General features: G+C 36.7%; 1 protein-coding gene across 2 annotated transcripts in view; it reads right to left on the bottom strand.

Annotated features, from left to right (window-relative positions):
- Positions 1–20,472, bottom strand: part of ATRNL1 (attractin like 1) — a 697,793-nt gene that overhangs the window by 422,388 nt on the left and 254,933 nt on the right. For both annotated transcript variants that reach the window (XM_023546681.2, XM_003409111.4), the window contains 2 exons: positions 17,867–17,928; positions 4,594–4,672 (listed from right to left, as the gene is read on the bottom strand). In XM_023546681.2, the coding sequence (XP_023402449.2) occupies positions 4,594–4,672; positions 17,867–17,928 (141 nt within the window). The remainder of the gene's footprint in view (positions 1–4,593; positions 4,673–17,866; positions 17,929–20,472) is intronic.

Raw genomic sequence — 20,472 nt, forward strand, 5'->3', positions numbered from 1 at the left:
GACTTTGAGTACATCCCACCTGAACTTAGAGACCGTCTCAAAAAAAGATTTTACACATTGAGTATTAATGACTGAAGACCAGATGCGTTGTGGGATGACATCAAGAACACTACACGTGAAAAAAGCAAAAGGTCATTAAAAAGACAGGGGGGAAAAAAAAGACCAAAATGGATGTCAGTAGAGACTCTGAAACTTGCTCTTGAACATACAGCAGTTAGGTGAGGGGAAGAAATGACGAAGTAAAAGAGCTGAACAGGAGATTTCAAAGGGTGGCCAGAGAAGTCAAAGTAAAAGATTAAAATGAAAGACCTGAGATAGAAAACCAAAAGGGAAGACATGTTTGGCATTTCTCAAGCTGAAAGAACTGAAGAAAAAACTCAAGCCTCAAGTTACAATACTGAGGTATTCTATGGGCAAAGTATTGAAGGACGCAGAAAGCATCAAAAAAAGATGGAAGGAATACACAGTCACTGTACCAAAAGGAATTGATCGATGTTCAACCGTTCAGGAGGCAGCATATGATCAAGAACAGATGTTACTGAAGGAAGAAGTCCACGGGGCACTGAAGGCATCAGAGAAAAGGCTCCAGGAATTGATGGGATACCAGCTGAGATGTTTCAACAAATGAACGCAATGCTGGAAGTGCTCACTCATCTATGCTAAGAAATTTGAAAGACAACTACGTAGCCAACCAAGTGGAAGAGATCCAAATTTGTGCCCAATTCAAAGGAAGGTGATCCAACGGAATGTAGAAATTATCAAACAATATCATTAATATCTCATGCAAGTAAAATTTTCCTGAAGATGATTCAAAAATGGTAGCAAGAGTACATGGACAGGGAACTACCAGAAATTCTAGCCAGACTAAGAAGAGGACGTGGAACAACTTATATCATATCATTGCTGATGTAAGATGGATCTTGGCTGAAAGCAGAGAATATGAGAAAGATGTTTACCTCCATTTTACTGACTATGCAAAGGCAACCTACTGTGTGGATCATAACAAATTATGGATAACATTGTGAAGAAAGGGAATTCCAGAACACTTAATTGTGCTCATGAGGAACCTGTATATAGATCAAGAGGCAACTGTTGGAACAGAACAAGAGAATACTGCGTGGTTTAAAGTCAGGAAAGGTATGTGTCAGGGTAGTATTTTTTCACCATACTTACTTAATCTGTATGCTGAGCAAATAATCCTAGAAGCTAGACTATGTGAAGAAGAATGGGGCATCAGGATTGAAGGAAGACTCATTAACAACCTGCGATATGCAGTTGACACAACCTTGCTTGCTAAAAGCAAAGAGGACTTGAAGCACTTACTGACAAAGATCAAAGACTGCAGCCTTCAGCACGGATTACACCTCAACATAAAGAAAACAAAAAGCCTTACAACTGAACCAATAAGCAACATCATGATAAACAGTGAAAGTACTGAAGTTGTCAAGGATTTCATTTTACTTGGATTCACAATCAACAGTCATGGAAACAGCACTCAAGACATCAAAAGATGTATTGCATTGGGCAAATCTGCTGCAAAAGACCTCTTTATAGCGTTAAAAAGCAAAGATGTCACTTTGAGGACTAAGGTGCACCTGATCCAAGCCATGGTATTTTCAATGTCCTTATGCCTTTGAAAGCTGGACAATGAATAAGGAAGACCAAAGAAGAATCAATGCCTTTGAACTATGGTGCTGGAAAAGAATATTGAATATACAATTCAAAATGGCAGAATTGCAAACAAATCTGTCTTCGAAGAAGTATAGTCAGAATGCTTCTTAGAAGCGAGGATGGCGAGACTTTGTCTCACGTACTTCAGACAAGTTATCAGGAGAGACCAGTCTGTGGAGAAAGACAACACGCTTGGTAAAGTGGTAGTAGTTGTTAGCTGCCATAAAGTGGAGGGTCACTGAAAAAGAAGATGATCCTCAACAAGATGGATTGACACGGTGGTTGCAACAGTGGGCTCAAACATAGCAAGGATTGTGAGGATGGCGCAAGATTGGGCACTGTTTCATTCCGTTGTACATAGGGTCAATATGAGTAGGAACTCACCCGATGGCATCTAACAATATAATAACAAAAGCAGTCATCAAAGACAATGGGATCTTTAATTTGAACATCAGTATACAAATGGTTTCTAAAACATTTAAAACATTTAGGCTCTAACATTTAAAATTTTTTAATAAAATTAGCCAAATGGACACTAAAAGAGAGAGTAGAGGGAAGGAGTGTACTGTCTCATTAGGGGGAAAGCAATTAGGAGTATACAGCAAAGTGTATACAAATTTTTGTATGAGAGATTGGCTTGATTTGTAAATGTCACTTAAAGCACAATAAAAAACATTTTTTAATAAAATTAAATCTGAGCTAATTTCTGAAAATATTTTTAACATATGATATTGTAACATGACATTACTTCTCAATAAGACAGAAATGATTTCTTATTTCAGTAGAGGCAGAAAATTAAATGAAAACACTATTATGCTTTTTAATAGAAAGAATCACTACCTAAATGGGTTTTGGAAAGAAGAGCATCATATTGAGAGAATATCAAGAGGATGTAGTCATATTTAGAAGCACAGATTAGAACTGGCGCAGTGGTCCCTAATCTAGCTTTCCCTTACTATTTCTCCCTCGTCCTCTCCATGAGCACCACGTATTTTGAAAGATTTTCACGTCCATCAGATGGCATTATTAAAGATAAATTCATCTTCGTATTTTTACAAAGTCTACTGAAGTAATATCAGCTTACCAGAGTTTCTGATAAATACGCAATAAAGAGCATCACTACACTGAGGTCATGTAATATTAACCAAAAACAATTTTTCATTTTGAGAAGTGTGAAAGGTTTGGAGGTAAATTAACTATTTGCATTAGTTTTCATAAAAATTAAATACTGTTAATAAATTCTACTTACTATATGCAACAGGTTATATATAGACATTCCTAAGGCTCTAGGGACCCCAATTTGGGAATTAGTTATACAGTCAAACCCCTTCTTTTTAGAGGTAAGAACATTCAACCAGACCACTTACCCCAGTAGTGCCAATTAATGGCACAATTTTTCATTAATCCTTTGCTGATACTATATTTATAGAGTGGCATTTTATAATCTTTATAAATCAGATATTTAAACTCTGCTATTAATCCAGTGGGGATTGAGGCTCCCTGATTGATACTGAGTTCTTTTCTACTGGATAGAGACAAAGTGTCACCTGTCCCACTCCATTTTGGAAGGCCACAACACTACCTGGTCACCAGTTGTTTCTCTCCCTCTCTCTTGAATTATAATTTTGCCATAATACATGGTCACCTGTCCCACTCCATTTTGGAAGGCCACAACACTACCTGGTCACCAGTTGTTTCTCTCCCTCTCTCTTGAATTATAATTTTGCCATAATACATGGTCTAAAATGTCTAGAAGACTGTTTATCTCCATACAGAATTCTACTCCTTGCCAAACATTATATATGTACATTTAATAAGCTCCTTTCCAATTTTTTTTTTTTTTTTTTCCAATTAGATTACTTTTCATCATAGAGCCATACCGGGAAAATTCTCATTGATGTTGCTCTGGTCAGAGAGACAGGAATAAGCAGAATGATTTATTCGGGGGTAAACTCAAGCTCACAAATATATCAGAGGTTGGCACTGAGTTTTTATGAGTGTTTGAAAACAAACAGGAGAAGAATTAAGAAGAATTCATGGCATTCACTGATCCTACACCTTAAAATAGTCTGGACTGTTTTAAAGTATCTTAAAAAATAATCTTTTATATGAGGATAAAAAAGGAAAGCAATTACACCACCGCTTTATATTATGCAAAACTAAACATATAAAAATATACCAGAAATGCTCAGCAAATAGAATACCAACAAGCTTAATAACCAAAATTTACTTTTTCATTATATGAGGTATACAATAACAAATATACTGCATAATTATGCACCTCAATAATTATGTTTCTTTGTTCCCTTCAGTTAGCTCACATATACGAAGCATACAGACTACATTTATTTGATTCACGTGTATCACTGGGTGATTTGCGGACACTTTCGTATGGGTTTTAGAATCATGAGGAACATCTATGATTGATTCTAAGACAGAAATGAATCACATTAGGGTGTTCTTCAAACATACTTGAATTTTCAGATAATAAACAAACAAAAAATATTTGAATACCAAAAAGTGAATGTTTTAATGAATTTCTAGAAAATAACATTTTTTTCAAAAACCACCAATAAATCAGTCAGAATTTTCTTTTAAATTGCAGCAAACACTTTAAAAATAAATGACATTTTTAGCATAACTAAATACCTAAATTAAAGAGATTGCAGATTATTTAGTCAACAGAATTAACATTTCTATTTATTACAAATTCACATATTATAGAAAAAACTGGAATTAACCAACATTCCTATAGACACAGACAAAATGACAGAGATAAAGTTTATTCTAAAGCTTAACAGACTACTAGACTGCTTTGTTCAATCTTGGTAAGTAAAATTGATTTGAAATTCAGTTTTTGAAATGCTCCTCTTGATTAAGCTCGATCCTTTAAGCAAAAGGATTAAATAATATTACTGTTACCTCTCTCCGTCGAGAAGCCCAACAAGTTTGTTTGATCTTCCATACCACAGCAGCCACCAGTAACAAGGATAAAAAACAACTGGAAAATAAAGTACAAGTAGTTTTCACTCAAAATATATCTGAAATATGTATTGAAATAATAAAAGAATAAGGAGATGATTACAAAATATAAAGAAGTTATCCCTTTGTCTTAGTAAATAACTGAAGCATAAAAAGGCAGATTTTCAGGGTTTAAAATGTTCTCTCTAATCAAAGCAACCAAGTAGAAAGAGAATTTATTTATATTCCTTGCTGTACATGACAGTGACCTACTACGGGTAAATAAAGGCAGGTTACATTTTGCTTTCCCTCTTTTAAATTATGGACATTCTCTAAAACAGTTCACAGCACTATGCTCTTCTCTCACTAAGAGAGTTTTCAGTCATTTTCATGGCCTTCAATTCTGACCTCAAATGGAATGACTTCCATATCTATAAGCTTAGATTTGTCAAAATCAGAGCAATCCGATCATTAAAAGGAAACCCTGGTGGCGTAGTGGTTAAGAGCTATGGCTGCTAACCAAAATGTTGGCAGTTCGAATCCACCAGGTGCTCTTCGGAAATTCTATGGGCCAGTTCTACTCTGTCCTATAGGGTCATTATGAGTCGGAATCCACTGAACGGCAGTGGCTTTGGCTTTTGGTTTAAGAGATTAGTTAGTTCAAACTCCATCCCAGGAAAGAAACTCCCAGCACAACTCCAATAGTGATCCAGCCCCTAATTAAATACCCACAGCAGCTGAGAAGGTACTGACTCAGAAGCCAGTGTACTCTCTTTTTAGCAAACTGAAACTATGAAAATGTCCTTTCACTAAGGTGTCTCTCTTTTATCAGTTCAGTGGGTTACACTGAATCAGTCTATTCCTTCTTCCCTATGCTAGATATTCTTTACAAATTTAAAGCAGACTACTTGATTCCCTCTAGTCCAGTGGGTCTCAATCAGGAGTGTTTTTGCCCTGCAGAGGACACTGGCATCACCTGGGGACATTTTTGGTTGTCACAACCCAGCAGACATCTAGTGGAATGCAGTTAAACATCCTACCACACACAGGCCACCCTGTACAAAAAAGAATTTTCCACCCAAAGTGTCAAAAGTAAAGAGGTTTAGTAGTCCTGCTGTAGTGTAAAATATTACCATATCAGGTACACTTCTATTATTATACTCAGGTTAATAATGTAACTGTTAAAATACATCACTGAGAATTGATACTTTAGCTATAGTCTGAGGATCATTTATCTGAATTTCAGTCCCACCATCACACCTTTGGAATGTTAACATAAGTGATACAAGTATCACCTCAAAGTCGCCATGTCCAAACTGAATTCGTTGATAATATTCATAATCATAAAACAACATCTATTGAATATGTACCAAGAACTACGCTAAGTGTTTAAAATGTATTATACCCATAATTGGAAACCCTGGTCGTGTAGTGGTTAAGTGCTACAGCTGCTGTCCAAAAGGTCAGCAGTTCGAATCTATCAGGCGCACCCTGGAAACTCTAAGGGGCAGTCCTACTCTGTCCTATAGGGTTGCTATGAGTCAGAATCGACTCGGCGTCAACAGGTTTGGGTTTTTTTTGGTTTATGTCTTTAATTATTACATTCACACATGTTATATTGTTTATACAGTTATATACTCATTTAACAGATGACAAAGCTGAGCCATGGGGAGTTTAAGAAAATTGTTTAAGTTACAAAAGTAGTAAGTTGCAAGTTCTCTCCTTTCTCCAACTTCTTTGTCTCACCATTACTTTCTCAGCTAAAATGTAAATAGCACATTTAACTATATCAGTCAGACACCAAATATCGTCCACTGTTTCTTTCAGAGTATCTGCAGTAGTATATAACAGTACGTATACCAAAATTCATTTGTATTTAACAAATACAATTTAAATACTAAAATATATTTTTATTGGATGATCTGGCAGTTCACCCCCCAAATAGTTAAATGATAAAATTCAGCTAGAGATGGCAGACTAGGAGTATTGAATTTCTCCATCAGGAGCTTAAAGTCTCCCTGAACTAAATTTTATGATTCAAGTGGAAAGTATAACTTTTACACTGATGTAGAAGGCCAGTATAAAAATTTGTAGTTTTCATAATTTCATCTTCTTTGAGAAGATAAGATACAATTTAGAAGTTTACAGCAAATGCTTTCTATGCCAATTACTACTAGGTTAGCACTAAAAAAGCAGCCCTGGTGGCACAGTGGTTAAGGGCTCGGCTGCTAATCGAAATGTCAGTGGTTCAAACACACCAGCTGCTCCATGGGAGAAATATGTGGCAGTCTGCTTCTGTAAAGATTATAGCTTTGGAAAACCTATTATGGGGCAGTTCTACTCGCCCTATAGGGTTGCTATGAGTCGAAATCGACTCAACAGCAATGGGTTTCGTTTTGCTTTTTTTGGTAGCACTTAAAGTAAAAAAAAATGGTGATAATGTTAAAAAACTGGATGATAAAACCAATACGCAATTTAAGAAAATACTTAACACAAATTTTAAATGAAAATGTCAAAGTAAAGAATATCATACTATATTTGATCCAGCACTAAAAATAATCCAAACAAAAGCCACATTTTTATGCAAATGATGCACACCTTCTGTGTGTTTGCCAACCACACCTTCCCCCCTTGAGGTATTTTAATAAAGTAGCACTTACTAAAATACCTCAGGGTGAGAGGCCCTGACTGGCAAACACACAGAGAAGGTGTGTATCATTTGCATACAATAGGGTACATCTCAGTAAAAAAAATCTCAGTAGCTGGTATAATTGTCAATAAACTTTGGCTAAATGAATGGAATTCATTCTTTAATTGATTTTAATAGCTTATCATTTCTTTTCTAATATTGAATGCCTTCCTGGGGCCAAAAAAAATTTTTTTTTTAAGACGGTGAAATTGAATCTCATAACAGATTAAAGAATTTGCCCAAGGAAAGTCATTTAGAAAGTAAGTGCAATCGTTTATTCTTATATCAAGGTAAAAACTCAAAACTAAACCCACTGCCATAAAGTCAATCCCGACTCATAGCAACCCTATAGGACAGGATAGAACTGCCCCATAGGGTTTCCAAGGCTGTAATCTTTACAGAAACAGACTGACACATCTTTCTCCCATGGAGTGGCTGGTGGGTTAGAACCGCCAACCTTTGGGTTAGCAGCTGAGCATTTAACAACTGTGCCACCAGGGTTACTTCTATATCAAGGTAATTCTTTATAAAAGTCTTTGGTTTCTAATAAACTGCTGTGGTGTGATGGATCACTTTTGTGTGGCCTTTCTAACCATGGTCTTGTAACTTCCATCCAAATGACTGAGCAGGACTGTGTTACAGGGTAATTGTGGCCCACGAAGGGTATCGGTTAGTTTGCCATTCCCAGAAGCAGAAGAGAGAAAATACCACCACCAACAAGAAAGAAGAGCCAGTGTGTCCTTTGGACCTGGGATCCCTGCACTGAGAAGCTTCTGGAAGCAGGAGGCAGAGAGAGAGAGAGAGAGAGAGAGAGAGAGAGAGAACTATAGCACTAAAGGCAGGAGCGGCAGTAGAGACTCAGGAGTAGAGATCCAACAAAATGGGATGGTGCTGTGGGCTTCCCAGCCCACAGAGAGAGGAAGCTGAGTGCCTTTGAACAGAGGCAGGGAGAGGCATGCCTGCAAGCACAGCTGGGAAGAGGCTGTCCTGATGGAAGAACCGTATCCTTGAGTGTTCCTGGGTCCGAATTATAACCTGTTACTTCCCTAATAAACCCCACAATCACGAGTACAGTCTGTGAGTTCTGTGTGGCCACTGCAATGAATTATCAAACCGAGCACAGAAGTACAGAGTGCCACAGGAGGGACGGTTGGTGTCAGAACTGGTAAAGATGGTGGAAAGAGTGGACATGTTTGACCTCTGCCTCACAGGAATCAGTCCTGGCTGTTAATCTTGATTCTCCTTCACTCTTGTGAAATTAGAGCAGGTCAGACACCATCTTCACGCAGTTTTTACAATTACATTGCAAACAAAAGATATAGTTCTTTTTTAAAAATGTACATAAAAACAAAAAACCAACTCATATTTGTTTCATTAATAAGCAAAAGGAGGGAGGGAGGGAGGAGGGAAGGAGGGAAGGAAGGAAGGAGGGAGGGAGGGAGGGAGGGAGGGAGGGAGAAGGAGGGAAGGAGGGAGGGAAGGAGGGAGGGAGGGAAGGAAGGAGGGAAGGAGGGAAGGAAAGAAAAGGGGAGATGAGGCGAGGGGAGGGGAGGAGAGGGGAGGGGGAGGGGAGGGGAGGGGAGGCGAGGCGAGGGGAGGGGAGGGGAGGGAAGGGGAGGGGAGGGGAGGGGAGGGGAGGGGAGGGGAGGGGAGGGGAGGGGAGGGGAGGGGAGGGGAGGGGAGGAAAAAGAAATACTTATTAATCTGGAGCCCTGATGGTGCAGTGGTTAAGAGCTTGGCTGCTAACCAAGAGGTCAGCAGTTTGAATCCATCAGCTGCTCCTTGGAAACCCTATGGGGCAGTTCTACTCTGTCCTATAGGGTCACTGTGAGCTGGAATCGACTCGACAGCAATGATTTTGATTTCTTCGTTATTAATCTACTATAGTTGAAAACTTACATTCACACTTTGGTGGCCACTAGAAAATCCCAGTTGACAGTTCTGGAAGCCTGGAGTATAGCAGGATTTCCATCAGCCTGAATTCCTTGAACAACTCTAAAGCAGTGACCTGCATACCACCTGGTCCCTTCCGCAGGCTCCCTTCTGCCCACTACACTTTACATGAGTGATAAATAAACTTGTATTATATTAAACCACTGAGATATCTTGGTTTATCTGTCCCAGTTATCTTTTCCTTAATAGATTTCTTAAGCCAAAGGTCTTAAATGGACAGCATCAAACATTAGCACCATTTAAGCTGATATTATAGCAATTCTGTCAAACAGAAAAATGTGTTTTCACTGCTTTCTTTGAAGTTTCTTTTTTATTATAATTCTACAACAGCTTTTATTGTTCCTTGGTATAGTTTTTTTTTTTTTTTTTTTCTGGTGTGGGGGAGAGGGAATAATAATTGAGCTTTTTCTATACTGCCAGAAGATTTGAAAGGTTTGACATCCCTCAGTATAATCCTCCAAATGGAAATAAAAAAAAAAAAAGGATTTAAAAAAAGCAAGTATATGAGCTACAGAGATAAAAAAGAGAAGCATAGGAACTTAGGAAAAGATAATTCAATATTTTCTTTTTAACCTTATAAAATGATCATTATTGAAACCTTTCTCAATATGAAAAAACATGGAACTCATTAGGTATTCTCACTGAGGGGAAATTAAAAAGAATCCAATAGAATTAACACAGTGTCCTATAAGGTTATATTCTAAAGCAGGTTTCTAGTGACAAAGCAATACTCTCTAGTGGCAATCTAGCGCACCAAATGCAACAAGTGATAACACTGTCACTAGTTTATAGCAATTTAAGGTTAACTGATCATAAACATCATGTCTTAAATATGTATTTTAATAGTTGTATGGGCATATTAATCTTTAATTTCACTGAAAAAACGTTAGAAAGTAAGGAATTGTGTTGAAACACAGAGACATATTTTTAAAAGTAATTTACCTCCTAATAGCTGCTATTCTAGAAAATATCTTTCAATGGTTTAAAAAAACACCTTCCTACCACTTATTTCTTAACAACTAAAATGTTAGCAAAATAAACCACTAACTTATAAACACAACAAAGCTGTGTATATTACAAAGAAAAATTTACTTATGTTTCAGTTATCAGATTGACAAAGATGAAAAATCAATAAATCCCAGTGGGTGGGAAGTAGGGAAACAGTATCTTCATAGCATAAGTTGGTAAAACTACTTGGAGGGTTGTTAGGCAAGAATTACTATACCTTAGGATGCACTATCAGTTAAGATGATTTCAAATGCAAGTAACGGAAACCTAACTCAAATTAGTGTAAGCAATGCCGTTGTTGCTGTTTTTACATGTCAAGTCAGTTCTGACTCATAGCGACCCTGTGTACAGCAGAAGAGAATGTTGCCCGGTCCTGTGCCATCCTCACAAAAGCTGTTGTGCTTGAGTCCATTGCTGTAGCCACTGACTGTGTCAATCCATCTTATTGAGGGCCTTCCTCTTTTTCTTTGACCCTCTACTTTACCAAGCACTATGTCCTTCTCCAGGGCCTGGTCCCTTCTGATAACATGTCCACAGTACATGAGAAGCAGCCTCACTATCCTCGTTTCCAAGGAGCATTCTGGCTGTACTTCTTCCAAGACAGATTTGTTCGTTCTTCTGACAGTCCATAGAATATTCAATATTCTTCTCCAACACCATAATTCCAAGGTGTTAATTCTTCTTCAGTCTTCCTTATTCATGGTCCAGCTTTTTGCACGATCAGGACTAAATTGATTTAATACTCTCCAAAGTCCAAAAGGTTTGGTGTGATCAGGACCCTAGTTCCATTTCTTTCTGATTCTCTGGACTGTGCACTGTGCTGTGCATCAGCTTATTCTCAGGCTTATTGCCCTCTTAGCAACAAAAGCAGATGTAGCAGTCCCAGGCCTTATTTCATACACTCACACGTTCTCACCTCTTACCAATCATTTTTGTTAATGGAAGGTCACGTACTAAACGGCTTTATTTAGCCTGTCAGGACCCACCCGTGGAGCTGGACAGCAATCAATTCCACCCAAATGGCATGGATGCTAAAGAGCCATGTGGAAGTAGTTGAACAAAGGCTGGGAAAAAATCCATAAAAACTACTACATTTATGTAAAATTTATGCAAAATTCATAGAAAAATACCTTGATGAGCCTTCCCCAATTGCTTACACACTTGCAAATCTACAGAGCATCTTTGATAACTCTTAAACCCTTTCTTGGAACCTTTACAAAAAATAGTGCTCTAAAACCTCTCATGGCAAAGTACTGAAGAGTCCAGAAAGTAAGATCTTTCTGGTTATCTCCTCCTGTTACAGATAACCTACATGGGTAGTGTCTTATTCTTTCAAACTGGCCAACAAAAAGTAATAAAGGTCAATGTACGGAGTGTTTCTTTCTACAGTTAATTTTTATTTGAAACATGCCTTTTGATATCATGCTGTTAGGTCAAAAAGTTTTAAGCACAAAAGCCTCTTAATATTTTAAAAGCAGTCTTTTTTTTTACTTTCTCAAAAAATGGATGCATAACACATATACAGAAATCCCAAGTGTACAGCTCATTAAATTATTACGAATATAATATACTCATGTAACCGCCATCCTAATAAAGAAATACAACTTTACCCATTCCTTCCTCCCCAAAGAGAACTACCATATTGATTTTTAACATAACAGATTAGTTTCGCTTATTTCTGAACTTTACATAAATGGAATCCTGCAGTATGTGTTCTTTTGTTTCTGGTTTCTTTCATTCAACACCATGTTTGTGGACGTCCTCCATGTTGTTCATTTTGCATCAGTTCACTCTTCTTCATTTCTCCAAATTATTCCATTATATGGGTAAACTATAATTTATTTCTCCATTCTGCTCTTTGGGGATATTTAGGTTGTTCTCAGTTTTTAGCTATTTAAAACACACTGCTATAAATACTTTTCACATGGCTTTTGATGGGATGGAATTGTTGAGTCATAAAGTGCTCGTAACTTCAAATTTAGAATATGATTTCAAACCGTTTTCAAATTTATTACACTGATTTTTAGTCCCATCAGAAAAGTTGAGAGTTCCATAGCCTCTCTAACACTTGGTATTATCTGGCTTTTTCCTTTTAGCCATTGTGGTGGGTAGTATAACACAATAGTAATATTGCATTATGTTTTTTATTTGCATTCTATGATAAATAATTAAGTTAAGCACATTTTCATATTTTTCTGGCCATTCAGATATCCCATGCGGTGAAGTGCAAGTTCAAGTCTCTTGTTCATCTTTTTAGAGGAGAGGTTGAGTTTTCAGACTCATAGGGTCACTATGAGTCAGAACTGACTCGACAACAACAGGTTTTTTGCATGTTCAGACTATTATTATTTTTTATTGATTTGTACAAGTTCTTTATATATTTTAAATACAAGGCTTTATCATTTATATAGAATGTAAATACACCACCGTGTGGCTTGACTTTTCATTCTGTTAATAGCATCTTCTGATGAACAAAAATTCTTGGTTTTAGTGTAGTTTAATTTTATTTTAGTACCTTATGCATCTGTTTAAGAAACCTTTCCCTACTCTAAGGATATGAAAATGAATTCCTATTTTATCTTCTAGATACTTCATTGTTTTTCTTTTCCTCTTAGCATTTATTTATTATTTTATTTTTATTTTTAGTATGAGGTATGGGTCAATGTCATTTTCCCCCATATGAATATCTAGTAGATCCAGCACCTGATAAAGGTCTTCTAAAAGCAATAAACATTTACAGACAGTCCTTGAGTTTGTAACTAAACTTAAAAATCGCACCACTTCTATCAGAGTCTTCTCTACTGTTTTCTTCACCCCAGAGCACTCTTGTGCTACATCCACTTTACATGGGGCTTGAGGTCTTATTTTATTCTACAGACAATTTTGATATTTTGTTTTAGCCATCTGTGGGCTGTGGCTCCAATGTTTTGAATGCCTTTGCAGTGGTATGTGAGTCTGTCCCTCCTGTGAGTCACCTCTGCTCAGTCTGTGACTTGGACAGAGTTCTATCATCAGCTTAGTTCTCAAAGTCTCTGATAAGCCAATTGGCATCAGATCCACACAGGTGCAGTCAGGATGATACCAGGAGCTCAGGAACAACTTTATAAAATGACTTTTCTCTATCTCTTATCTCCCAGGTGTCTTCTGTTTGCCTGGGCTCCACTTACAACCTGGCCAAAAACCACCTACTTCCATGAGTGCACAATGTCCTGCACTGAGAGGACAGGGAAGAGGAAAACCAATGGGATTTGTCTCTGCCCTCTCCTAACCACAGCTCTACCAGACTTAGAAGAAGATTGCCTTTCTCAGAGCTTTGGCTCTTACTGCTTCCCATTCTCAACCATTTTTGCTGGTGACAATGTTCCTACTCTGGGACTGCATGGGGCTGAATTCTGAGTAAACTGAGGGAAAAAGGGAATAAAGAGGGGACACAGCCTTAAGTAGGGCCAGAGCAGGAAGGGGCACTGTAACAGGCCAAGGCTATGACAGCCAGGTCAACTGGGCCATATAATTCATCATACTTCATGGTGCTGGAGACATCAGGGTGGGAAAGGATGCAGTATGAAGCACATGGCAAGCCCCATGAGAAGAATCTCAACACAGGCCCTTGAGATTCTGGAGCAAGGCCATGCTATCTGCAATAGAGAATTATACACCCATTGAGAAACAGCTCTTCACGTGTTACTGGGCCCTAGATAAGACAGAAAGTTTGACATCAAGCTGAGATATCAAGTGACCATAAATGCCTATTATGAGCTATTTTCTGTCAAACTTACTAAGTGAAGCTTATAAATATGAGTGCAAGGGGATTACAAAACATTTAGAAAAAAGGGCTTTAAAGTACCCTCAATAATTTAGAGTCATTTATCAACATAGGTTTTATATACATGTAGCAAATTATATAATTATATAATCACCAAACCACTTCTAGGAAGCAAAACACTAACTAGTTATTGCATGAAGCTAAAAATAATAAAACTGCATTTCTTTAAAATAAATAATTCAGATTTTTTTAAATCACAGAGACTTACTTTGCAATTTTACGCACCAGAAAATTAAGTATTTACTTTAAAAAACAGTTCAGTTTTCTATCCATTTACTGTATTATACCATGGTCTCTAACAAAAACAACAAAAATGTAATTATATCTGAAAGGGCAGAGATTTAGAGAAGGTAGGTGACCTACTCAAGAAAGCTACGATCAGAGCTAGCCTTTACCTCTATATTACATCTCTCCAATTTCGGCCCAATTATGTTTACCACCGGAAGTACACTCATCGTAGAGGTAAAAATCTGACATGAAGCTGGAGAACTGGTTCTCCTGGCACCACGGCAAAGCTGAAAAGCTGACATAGTCAACTCTGCTTCCTCAAAGGCTGGACTGGAAACAGCAATAGTAGTAACAGTAGCCCGACTGCAGGGTGTCCATAAATACTGACTCATTTTGAACTTTTAAAATTTAGCAGTGGCCTTATAAAATGAAATTTCAAAATATTCTGTCCTTGTTATTTCTGAACAATGAGACTATTTTAAAGCTACCTAATTTACATTTCAGTATTTAAAGAAATTTAAATGACAAATAAAACTGTCCAATATGTTTTATCCCATATAATGACTATAACATTTTATTTCACTTAGTCCAGGATGACAACCTAATAAATAGGATCATCTCTAAGACATGGTGCACACCAACACGACTTTTCTTTGGCTGAATAAAAGAGCTACTGAATTTAAATATGTACACAAACTCAAAATCTAAATAAAAGGTCTAAACACACAAGTAATTTACATGAATGCTCAGCTTTGTGAATTTTTACAGACAGCTGAAATATTCAGTATATTTCTATTCACACTATTATACATAAAAAATAGTTTTATTTTAATGCATTAAATAATGCTTATTCAATTGTAACTTCTAATATTTTCAAAATTATACTCTTTTCCAAAATCCACCTCTGTCGAATCAATTCTGACTCAGGGCAACCCTACACAACAGGGTAAAACTGCTTCATAGGGTTTCCAAGGCTGTAAATCTTTATAGAAGCAGACTGCCACATCTTTCTCTCACAGAGAGCAATTAGTGGGTTCAAACCACTGACCTTTTGGTTTTCAACCAAGTGCTTTAACTACTTACTGCACCACCAGGGCTCCTTGTAAGCTGGTTACCCATTGCCATCAAGTTGATTCTGACTCATGGCAACTCTATAGAACAGAGGAGAACTGCCCCATAGGGTATCCAAGGAGAGGCTGGTGGATTCGAACTGCCAACCTTTTGGTTAGCAGCCAAACACTTAACCAGCATGCAACCAAAACAACAACAAAAAAAAAAACCACTGCCGTCAAGTTGATTTCAACTCATAGCTACTGTATAGGACAGAGTAGAACTGCCCCATAGAGTTTCCAAGGAGTGCCTGGTGGATTCAAACTGCCAGTCTTCTGGTTAGCAGCCATAGCTCTTAACCACTACGCCACCAGGATTTCCAGTATGCCACCAGGTCCCTGTAATCTGGTTAGTAGCCTTAAAATACATTCATATTAAGACATATACATCATACATAATTAAGTATATTTAAGATGTTTTCTCAAATTTCATTTTGTAAAAGACAAATTTTAAGTGTTAATAAACTTTCCACAGATGTTAGTGATTAATGTGCTTTCTTAAAGATTTTTTTAAGCATTAAATTCTGGGAATCACATCTTTTAGGGGACACAGACTAAAACAGCAAAGGTTTTGACAAAAGGAGTGAATAAATGAACAGAGAATGTGTAATAAATCAGAACAGAAAGTTTTAAAAATCAGAAAGGCTGTAAATGGAGAAGAGTAGACTTTTTATGTATGGACCCATATGCATGAATTAGAAGAGATACTATAGAGAAGCAGATTTCAGCTCAATTATAAAGAGCAATTAGTTTTCTGAAGATAGCAAAGGCTATCTCCGGAGATGGTGAGTTCCCTGAAATTTTTTTAAGGATAAGCTAGATCAGGGGTCAGGGAAACCAAGGCCCACAGGCCAACTTCAGCCCACCAGCTGTCTTTATAATAAGGTTTCATGGAGTGTAGCCACTCCCACTGGTTTCCTCATTGTCTGTGGCTGTTTTTGTACTACAATAACAGAGCTGAATGCTGGTAGATGCAACAGAGACCATGTAGCCCATAAATCCTAAAATATTTACTATCTGGCCCTGTCCAGAAAAAATTTGATGACCTGATGACCCCTGAACTAGACTATCACTCTGGAGGAGGGTTTTTATTAGGTTATTGGACAAGACAGTCAACAAGATAATGGTTACTTTGGTGTTAAGGGAAGTGCACGGCACAGCATCTATGCCAGCAGTAAGTTGTACAGGTTCTTTACTATAAAAAGCAGCCCAGTGAAGGAGGTAAATGGGTTGAAATTCATATCGCACTCTGATCTTGAAGCCATGTGTCCTGATGTAGGTCTCTGTCTGTCAGGAGGAGGAGACACAGTTGTCTAACTTGCACAAACGCACCAAAGGACTAGAATGAGCTGTACATATTATAAGCACATTAATACAAAAATTACATCCTCTGCAATCCGGAGGATCCAAGATTCCACAACACAGATACTCTATCACTGAAACTCAGTTTCTCCCCTAACCCAGTGTTTATTTACATATCATGGAAATGAAAATGCGTGTTTCCTAAATAGTTTTCATGTTTTGAGAAATGCTACAAACTCTACCATCTCTTTTCGAAAGATCCATTGCAAATTAAGATATTAAAAGTCTGAAAAATAATGTTAGTTAAAAACCAGGAGAGCCTTACTTAACTTTAGTTTACACAGCATTTCCCCAAATTGTCTAATGATAGGACCCTTTTTTTCAGGGAAACTGCCATTAATCAATGTCTCACATAACTAATGGTCTGAGGAAGAACACTCTTTTCAAAGACACATTTAGTACTTCAGATTACAAACTCCTTGAGACAGAAAATACATACTTTCTCTAATCCTCTGTAGACTTTGTTAAGCACATATGATAATCACTTAAGAAACCACTGATTTAATTCTAGGAGACACACCTAATCCATATGGAGCATAAGCTGTGGTTTCTTTACTTAACCAGAAAAAAAAGGAAAACAAAACCCATTGCTGTTGAGTTGGCTATGACTCATAGCAACCCTATAACCCACTGCCATCCAGTAGATTCTGACTCATAGCGACCCTACAGAACAGAGTAGAACTGCCCCATTGGATTTCTAAGGAGCAGATGGTGGATTTGAACTGCTGACCTTTTGGTTAGCAGTTGTAGCTCTTAACTACTACGCCATCAGGGTTTCCATGTAAAGCAGACTTTAATTATCTAGGACAGGGGATCTCAAAGCTATCATCCTCCTTCCACTAAAACTATTTCATTCTTAAAGAATGCGACAGTGAAATACTTTTGCACAGGTATATTTTGAGCGTGTTTCCTCTGCTCTGTGCTATGTAGTTAAGCATATAAGGCTACTCAAAGCATGCACTATGATATTTTAAGGTTAAAGAATTGAGAAGTTTTCTAATATTACAGGACATATATCAGAATATAAGTTTAACAATGTCAAAGTCAGTGAAAGCAAATTACCTGAAGAAGGTGACAAAAAACTGCACAAGGTCCATGATAGTGTTGTGTTGTGAGAATGCAATCTGAAAAATCAAAATAAAGTAAAATTTGAAACTTTCTGAATCTCTGTCCTTCTCCAATAGCTGTGCTGAGGTTTCAGAGTATTTGTACGTGCAATGGTTTTAAAGCATCAAGACATTTAGATCGCCATGTAAGAAATCAAATATATACTAGAATTCAAACTTCATCTATAACACCTAATATAGTCAGTGGTAAGCATGACCTTCATGTAGGCTATGAGATTAACTAGTTAAAAAACTATAATAGATATTACTTTAAGACCACATGTGAAGAGTTTCGTGTAAAATGCTATGACAGGTTCAATGTGCCTAACAAAAATATGCAGAATGAGTTTCTTCATCTAATAATGATCACATTTTCAATTAACACAATTGATAATTGCTTTTGAGCCTCTAAAAGAAATTTAAACTCTATATAAGACACGGGGGGATTTTTTTTTTATGTGTTCTTGTCTAAGGAAGCTGTGCATATACATAGAAATATCATACATCTTTCAAAGAGTAAAATATGTCACTTCACTTTAAAAGTTCATATTAATAAGAAATGAATTTCAAAAGGTGAAACTAGACCATAAAGTTAAATTTGTTATCCATTTCTGCTAACATACAGATCATACAGTAACACCTCTCTTTAGGAAGTACTATACTGTGCATTGGTCAAGAATGTAACATCTGAATAGGGAATGTCTCATTTTGAAATCCAGTGTTCTACTTGGTATCTATTTTAGGAAACTAATCTAGTCCTGTCTGTTTTTCTCTTATGTGAAATGATAATAATAATAGCCCATAGCATTAATGGAAGGATTAACTGACAATTTGCAGGAAATACAAAGGAAAGGATTTAAAGTACTTTACGAGTGAGTTCTATCAAACTTTAAAGAACACAGGGCACTTAGGGTAACTATCCACAACCACAAAAAGACGTAAAGTTCTCTAATCCATTTTATAAAGTATAATCTTAATATTAAAGCTTGAAGGAAGGTAGTAATGAAAAAGAAATCTATGAACCCAGTTTACTTATTATTATGGATACAGTTTTCTAAATAAACTATTATCAAAAGGCATGCTGGAACACCACAGCACAGTAGGAAAGAGTCAAAGACTATTAGAACGATCCAACATGAGGAAATCTACGTAATTAATTACATCAACTAGTTTAAGGAGAAAGTCATTCATTTGATAACACAAACAGATGTTAATGTTGCAATTTATACTTCAATGCTAATAATACTTTCAATAAAATAAGATGTGTTTAAATATGAGAAAGACTATTTACCCTCAAATCAATGAAAACATTAGATTGTGAAATATCCTAATTTATATCAGAAAGTTGTTCAGCCTTGTCTTATGTAAACAGAACGGGCTTGGAAGATTTGACTAAAGAGTCTGACAAAGTCATAAAGGCTATCCATAATTCAATCTGATATCACTTTAGTATCGATGAATGTCATGTCCTAAGAAGTAAATGAAGATAATGCTGAACTCTAAAGTTCAAAGGGCACTAGGGTTAAATGAAAAGGTATTTGCCTATCTCAAAACTCAAAGAAATACAAAATCTACAAGAGATGTGTGAGTTATAGACTTCCCTGAGTAGAGGCATAGAAGAGTAGTGGGCTAAGTGATCACACCCCTTTTGAAGTTATGTAGTCACAATTTATAAATAAATTTCAGTGCATCACATCAACGTTGCTGACAAGAATCCAGTCAACGTCCTCATCAAAATCTCTACTTGTTTTTCTATCTCAAGGAAGCTGTGAAGGGAACCTTCAAAATTACTTGGGTTGATACAATATTACTTAATGAGTAGGCATCTGTCAACTTCTGCAAGATTTAAAATTGGGAAAACATATTCACGAGACACAAAATTTTATGAGTAATATTGATGTATTTCACTTGAAATATTTAAGATAATTTGGCCTCTCAAAATGAGTTGATTTAATAATTCCAATTTATAATGTATAATTAAATAATTTAATTGGAGCTGTGATTTTAGGTTAAAACCATATTAAGCATACATAAAAGCTTTACAACATTTGAGAAAACAATTATTACTATATTTGTAAGTAAAATTTACTAGCTATAAAAGAATTGTCTAAAATTTTGGAAGATCTGTCTACCAAAGTGTTGAAGCAAAAAGTGTTGAAGAAGAACACATATATTAAATATATAAATAGACTTTAAAGGTGTCAAGGTGTTAAGTTTTTAAACAGGCATATATGGTATTCAAGGTCCCTACGTGGGACACGGCATCACTCCTAATAGTCTAAAAATATGCAGAAGTGCTGAGGTCAGACAGGAATAAAAGCTGGGAGCACCAGGAAGAAATGTAGCATTAGGTTCAAACTTATCTCACTGTTCTCCATATATCTTCATCAAGAACTGCATCTAGCAGCTCCAGGCCCCTTCCAATGAATTTAAAAGGACTATAATTTTATAGGGGCACTTTGAGTCGGAAGTGGCTCGACAGCAACAGGTTTGGTACGAGTTTTTATAAGGAAAGGAATATGTGGCCCTGGTGGTGCAGTCGTTAAGCATTTGGCTGTTAAC

Source organism: Loxodonta africana, chromosome 16 (genome assembly GCF_030014295.1).
Source record: "Loxodonta africana isolate mLoxAfr1 chromosome 16, mLoxAfr1.hap2, whole genome shotgun sequence".
Taxonomy (NCBI): domain Eukaryota; kingdom Metazoa; phylum Chordata; class Mammalia; order Proboscidea; family Elephantidae; genus Loxodonta; species Loxodonta africana.